We start from the raw sequence: 7702 nt of genomic DNA, 5'->3' as shown, positions 1-7702 counted from the left end.
TAAGACCTGGATGTCCACATTTGTGGACATCAATTTTTTATGTTTGCACCATAATACTTAATTCGGTGTACCAGGGAACCAGTTGTACACAAACATGAACAAATAAACTCATTCATGTTCTTAGAAAAATATTTGGTTATTATATTTATTGGTTCTTCCTGACTGCAAAATAGCTGGTAGAAATCTGAAAAAAGACAAACCAAAGCTCGGGTCTTAGGAGGTTAAAAACACTTTAGGTAATGAAAAATTGTCAAAAAGAAATAATTATAATAATAATTAGATATCTCCCATATTTTAAGTAGACCCTGTTAGTGTAGGTAGCAATATCAGAAAAAAGGCCTGCTCTCGTTCATTTATGTGTGAGACAGTATGCAAAATGTGGTTGTTTTGAACACGGTAGGCTGTCAGCTAAGATTTTTATGTCTGACTGTGGTGACAATTTAGTAAATGGAGCTGATCAGCTTGAAACCACCATAAGTTTCAATATATGACACTCGTGAAGTGAATGTTAAATTTCTCCACCTATAATAAATATTGCACATAGTTATTTATTGTGACTCTCACTCTCACAGTCATATTGAGTTATTGACAAAAACTTTATACGATTAGGCCATGTAAGCACTAAATGCAGTGGCGGCCAGTGACTTCTTTTTCGAGGGCGCACGATGCAATCATGTCAAAAAACGAGCCTGCTGAGGACGTTTCGAAGGGGTTTATGATAAAAGAGACGCTAACAATACTCACTTAATCTCATGTGTAATCAGAGTTTACTGTTACTGTGCATTCAGACCGCCACCGGCGAGAGCGTCAATAAAAGCTCTGGCTGCCCTGACAACGACGCTGAAGAAGTGGACACTCTGACGCTCGAATGCATTCTCTGAACTCCTCTCAGGCGGAGGTTTCCGCCTTCCGATTGGTTGCCGGTGAACATTTACGCCTTCCGATTGGTTGCCGCCGAACCGCGTCATATCTCATTACCATAAAGTTGAGCTGATTTCAACTCTCCTCGACGCTCACGCTGTACATGACGCGCCGCGCCGCTGCTCGCCGGAGCTCGCCGCCGGCTCTCATTGAAAATGAATGACTTCCGGCCACTTTGACGCTCTCGCCGGTGGCGGTTTGAATGCACAGTTAGTGTCTTGCAAATATTTTGTGAACAAAAGCGTCTCTTTAATCATAAACCCTTTAGACGTGTGTGCAGCAGGCACGTATTTTGACATGATGCAACAAACACATATTTTGACATGACCAGCAACACACATGACACTCTGAAAACATTAGAATTCGCGCCCCTCTAAAGAAGTCACGGGCTGCCGATTATGTCTCCCGATACATCCCAATCAAAACAAACCAACATATTTCCATATATTTATTTCAGTTTTTGTCCCTTTAGTCAGCGAAATTATGTATACAAAACATGTTTGCCTATAGTGTATACCAAATGTAAAACAGTATAGGCGTTGCTAAAATTAATTTCCTCAGAAAAACACTTCAAACACTTTTAATTCACTCTTACATGGAATTTGGCAGCTGTCATCGTCCCCGCTTCCCTCACTTTCTTCCCACAGATTGAGAGATCTCTATCAAACTCGCGCCTTTTAAAAGCACCCGCGCGCTTTCCGCCGAGGGCTCCCTGTCCTCCGTTTCCCTGGCAGCCTGGGATGATTGACAGCTCGAGGCTGCTCCCGGACCCGCCTTCTCCTCTCCTCACTCGAGCTCTGAATCTGATCGCGAGCCTCAGTAACTTTCTACAGCGAGAGGGATGCAGCGCGCGCTTGGCGCAGCCTGAAAAATGGCAACCCTTTGGATTTATCCGTCCCTTATTTTCTTTCTTTTTCCGTCCCTCACACCGAGTCAAGCCTTACGGAGTTACCCAGAGAATGAAGGTAAGAGAAGACTGTGTTTAATAACTCAAGGATAAGATGAATTCATGGCTGGTGGCTATTGCGGGTAACAGTTTACTTTAGCGCGCTTTGGACGCTGCGTTTTCTTTACATCGTGCATAAGTTCACGAAGGCAAGGAGAGAAAAATAAATAAAATGCATATGTTTTCTCATGCTAGTTTTAATGGAATATCTGTAATGTTTCCTCTATATGTCTTACTGGTCCAAAAGCACCAGATATCCACGAGTCCAAGTGCGCCCGGGGAATTGCAGTCGGACCTTTCTAATATACCTCGTATACTATGCACACGTGCAAATGATTAGGATAATGTAAATGATGATGGCATGTTGATGCACATCTGGGACACCAAAACATGAAGGGCAACCAAGTGCGTATGGAGTGTAAAACGTCAGTTCAGCACTTATTATAAATAAATAAATACATATATATATAAAAATTAGTAATTGTTACAGAAACCTTTAAAACATTTTAAGATGTCTTGAATTTGCAACATGTTGCTTGTGTTTAGTGTTTTATTTATCTAATGTGCATCTCATGTGCAGTAATCTTTCTGTTGTATGTACGTTTAATGGAAGAAACAGTACAATGGTTATACTGATACATTACAGGTTATTTAATTCAGTATTTAATATTATAGTTTTTTAAACACAAATGCACACACTAAGTGCTGAATAAAAATAAACTAAGCATCTAAAGTTAAACAGGTAAAACTACCCATGGTGTATGCGCTATAGCCAACTGTATGTCCAAAGTGCAATGTGCTGTATGGTCACTACAGACAACTAAATTTCCCTATAAATGTGATTATTTATTAACACCACAAGGTGTTTTTTTAATGGTAACAGTAACTTGCCTATATGGCATTCTTATTCGACATATGAAAGTTTTTTTTTGATCTTCTGTTTAAGTTTAAACATGTGCAGATAATTTGGATATAAAAAAAAAATTCTTTTTTATAAAAATATCATACTTCTTTAAAACCAATTACTTAATTTGGAAACCCATTTTATTTAATTCATTACATGTATAAATATGTAACAAGGCATTTCTTGTATCTGTGCAGTGGTGTGGTTTGTTTTTGTCTGTGTCAGAACTGTGAGTTGTCCGGCACGTATTTCAACACGATTAGTTTTGAATGAGATCTGTTTTTTTGTGTGCAAAATGCAGTAAGACTTTATGAGCGTACTTTCTCTTTTGGCACAGCTTTGCTCTTGTTTCTTAAATGTCAATTGCTGGAATTTAAGCTCCGGAAAATGCATCCTTAGATAGACAATGAAGATAATGCATCCACCGAGACAGAGACCTTCTTGTAGTAATTTGCAGTTCTGAACAAAACAGGGGAATAACTTTTTGTTGATTTTCCCTGTGAATTTCACGATTTACATTTATCTTGGGTTCTGAATTAGAAAAGCATTTATGTCGCACCTATTCCAAACCACAAAAGTGCTTTTTTGGGGGGTAAAAATACACTTCAGCAGATGATGAAACTGTGTTTAACCAGCAGAAATAGGAACACTGTTTTAGCCAAATAATATTTTGTCCAAAGAAAATATATTACTCTGTGGCTGTCTACTATTTGGTCAATCAGGAGAATATTGGAACCACTTCCTAATTTTTGTCAGTTTACTCCCCTCTCTCACTCTTTCTCTGACCTTTCCGTGGCTTGTTTTTGGTTCTTCGTAATGTTTTCTGCTTTCCTCTGAACCTTCCGCTTTGTTTTTGGCCTAATTGGCAGGCGTTCGTTGACTGCCTCATGTCTTCATGGCAGAGCGTGTGTGCTTTTGCGCGTGTGTGCGCGGAGAGCGTAATGACCCATCCAGTGGCTTCCAAGGCACGGTCTCTTCTGCTTTGTCTCTGCTATGCTCCGCTGTGCTCTATGTGACTGTAAATAACGTCCTCTCGTCTGGAGGGCGCCCGCTGTGCTCGCTCTCCGAGCCGAAGGACTGGCCAGTGTTTGTTATTTTAAGCCCCAGTGGGAGTACGGGTGCCATGTTACAGTGAAGCAATGCGTACACAATGACACAGGAGTCATTTGCCACATATGAGCAGTGGGACCGAAATGGGGAAGTCACATAGGAAGCAAGAAATTCTGATGGGATGTCAGGGGACAGAGCATTAACTGTTGTGAACAGCAGAGGGCGTCTTGTTGCACCAGCATTTCTTTGTTAGGCTTGTGTTTTGTGAAAGATCTTATCACAGTTATATGAATTCAAAAAAAATCCTCTGTGTGTGCCTCTGACATGGTTTCTTGTAAATTAGCAAATCTGGGATGTGAAGCCAAAGTATCATGAATGAACACATGATACGTTTCGAGAGCATTCGATTAATATCATTATCTAATTTTTGACAGAGGTGGCATTTATCGGCTTTTGCATCTGAGCTACTTATACGCTTATAAACACTGAAATGCATTCAAATTGTATTTTGGGTGATTCTCGCGAAATTAGACTTATGAGGTGTCATGAAACATTTTGATGAAAAAAGTAAACACAAAGTAAAAGTATCAAAATAAGAAGCATACAGTTACAAACATCTCTTCATGTACTATTTTGCACATGATTTCAAATGACATCACAAAAACCAATTTTTTAGTTTTTTCCACATTTAAGGGGAACATTACCGCAACGTGTCCATGACTGGATTTGGGTTCTTTGACATGAAAATATTTATAATTAAAAAATCTTAAAAATAAAACGCTTCAGTGCATGTTATACTATAAACATTTACAGTAAAGAAACATGTGGTGTTTGGTGATCATTGGTAAATGTGAGGCAATAATAAGGAATATAAATGTGTCCAAGAACAATTTTTTCATCCTCTGGAACAATTTTCAATCATTGTTTAAGCCCTCAAGGAACTAACATTTTACAAAAATTGTTGGAAGGGACATAATTGACTGTGACACTCAAGATGGCTACCAGATAAAAATTGAAATTTTGTTTATCATAGTACCTAGACAACTTTTTAGTTCTCATTACCGAAACATGAATTTGTAAATGCATATATTTAATGTAATATCATGTTGCGCTAAAAATAATTTTTGATGATGATAATCTAAAAACTGTAAATAATTATATAGAAATTTTTTTGTAAATCATTTAAATATAATGGTTATAGTAAGTTCAGACCATAATCTTATATGTGCAAAAAAAAAAAAAAAAAACATGACTTCAAGGGCTTTTTAAAAATTCTGATACTAAATCTGGATTTTGTGAGAATCACCCATTTGTAATCCTTAAATGAACCCACGACCACTTGAGGAACACATCTATCAGATTCAGGATTCATTATCATGATTCAATATCAAGATTTATTATCATCAACATTACACAAACATGTTTTGCAGACCTACAGTACACAGTTTTAATAACCATGTGATGCAAATGATGCATAACCAAGTAATATACAATGAAACAGATAAGAGTTTGTTTTTTTCTGCTTAGTTTTGTTGCAGCCTAGAGGGTTCGTACCACCTGCTTGAGCAAAGATTGGATAAGGTCTGATCCGGGCCGCCAAGCTTAATTCGGTTTAATGGATTAAGAACATTTAATCTTTTTGCACAACCCCTGAAATGGTCTTCGATTGATTCGTATTCTGCGTTTTTTGTAAGCTTTTTTATTGCTCTGATTGGTTCCTTTCTCCCTCCGGTTTTCTCTCTCTTTCTTGAATTTTGGTGACCTGTCCCTGTTGCATTCTTTCCTTACTTGGCAGCCGGATTAGGGCTATCTATCTATCTATCTATCTATCTATCTATCTATCTATCTATCTATCTATCTATCTATCTATCTATCTATCTATCTATCTATCTATCTATCTATCTATCTATCTATCTATCTATCTATCTATATAATAAGAGCAGGAATCATACTATGAGTCTTGTGATTAATCGCTAAAGTATAATTGGATTGGTTTTTATCACCATCATTATTTTGTTCATGACCTTGAGCAGACATGGACATTGATTGGCCGCCTCACCGCTCTGATTCACCTCTATTACTGGGATTACTGATGGATTTGCACCGTGGCTCCCACGCTGATGTGTAATCATGAAAAGACCTTTGAGGATCACGTAATTCCCCATCATACATGCCATTATTATCGCACGCGACCAAGGGCTGAGGGCAAAATGATTTTCTGGACACATGACGGCCCAGACCAGATAATTGATTGCCAATATGAAGTGAAATAGGTATAAGGGTATTGATTTTAGGAATGGTTTTCCCATGTGCATGTAGAACAGCGGGAGAGGAGACAGCATGACGTGCAGAGATATTTCATTGTGAGAGGAAAATAATAGGTTAGTTTTACGTGATAGTTAATTTGTTTTGGTTTGTTTGGGCTGCGTCTGTTGATTTAGTAAAAAAACACTTCCTGTGACACGCTGGGCCAGTGACCTAAATTCACCGGGCTGCCCTCTGTTCTGCTGCCCTGTTCTCCAGCAAATGAGCTTCGATGTCCTTACTTTTTAGCGCTCTCTCTCTCTCTCTTTCTGTTTTTACAAATTAACGCATCTGACACTCGTGTTAAGCAACCATTTTGCTCACTAGAAAATCATTAGCAGGCTGGTGAACACACAAAAAAGCAGAGTCTGAATGTTATGTTGTCTGCCCTGCTCTCCGCCGTGCTCTCCCTGCGGTCCCAGTTTTGACCTTTTATTTGTTTTAATTGAATTCATCTGTCCGTTCCCCACCTCAGCCTTTTCCTCTTATACACATTTTGGAGAGGCAATTGTGCTATGAGAATCACCGCATTACCGCAGTGCTAAACAAACAGCAGGGTTTTTCAATTTGCTCGGCTCTGTGTTATTGACCAACACAGAAATCTCCTGTCCCACATGCCTTTTCTGTTTGTCAAAGCGCATGGTGGGCTGTTTGCTCTGTTCACCTGCGCCGGTGGTGGGTCAAATGCCTACCGGATTTAATATAGCGGAGACTTCTCTGCTTACCTTCCGAGCATTCCTCCTCCGGACGGCTTGCTTCCTGGGTCACTCTGATATTAAATGCCATTTTTGAGACCTGATACAGTTTTATGTCGTCCTTAAGTCGACATTTTAGACGGTCAACACAGTGATAAAGGAGCAGTAATTGAAGTAATGCACCACTTAACTGGAAAACAATACACCTTGGTCATTTGGGTAGCATCTTTTTGGTAAATACTGTCAGTGGTTAGCAGTAAATGGATGTATTGAGGTTTGTTGAAAAGTGGTGGTGTGCATGCTTTTGCATGCAAATGAAATATTGGTTTTCCTGGGTAGATTCGGATTTCCTGTCTCATACCGCCCACTTTTACAAGCAGAACGTGACAAATAAATATGAATATTTTTATAGTTTGTTTTGTTGAGAGCTGTAAATTTGCAACTTGCTTTTCAGTTTTATGTGATCGTGTGGGAAGTGTTTTCCTACTGTAGAGATCTGATCGTACAATCTAATCTCCAGGAAAATACTATAAATGGTCTTAAATTAGCACCAAAATCCCCAGAACTGTTGTTGTAGATCCTTAATCATATTTTAGGTATTTTATTAAATATTTTTCTCACATGGCTCGCCTGAAAGGGATACTCAGGTTTGCGAATATAATCAAACAGTTTGCATCCAGCTACTGAGGGATTATGGGAATTTTGTCTTCTTTTTGTTCAGCCGGTGTAGAAACTGATGGCCAGTGGGAAATGCCAGAGGAAGACGAGAATGAAAGAGATGAAAAGAAGAGGAAAAGAGTGTTTTTGTGTGAGAGCTTTATCCTCCATACACTCTCCAGACCGCGGCTGATGTTGGCAGTACAATAGCAGGGCGACCTGGCA

General features: G+C 39.0%; 1 protein-coding gene across 1 annotated transcript in view; it reads left to right on the top strand.

The window, feature by feature from the left end:
• The first annotated feature begins 1724 nt into the window (after nt 1–1724).
• epha4b (eph receptor A4b) overlaps nt 1725–7702 on the top strand; it is a 186350-nt gene continuing 180372 nt past the window's right edge. Inside the window, exon 1 of the mRNA XM_065267044.1 lies at nt 1725–1886. Coding sequence (XP_065123116.1) covers nt 1793–1886 — 94 coding nt within the window. The 5' untranslated portion in view covers nt 1725–1792. The remainder of the gene's footprint in view (nt 1887–7702) is intronic.

Source organism: Paramisgurnus dabryanus, chromosome 6 (genome assembly GCF_030506205.2).
Source record: "Paramisgurnus dabryanus chromosome 6, PD_genome_1.1, whole genome shotgun sequence".
NCBI lineage: Eukaryota > Metazoa > Chordata > Actinopteri > Cypriniformes > Cobitidae > Paramisgurnus > Paramisgurnus dabryanus.
The sequence above is the reverse complement of the archived record's forward strand: the minus strand, read 5'-3'. Positions and strand labels throughout refer to the sequence as shown.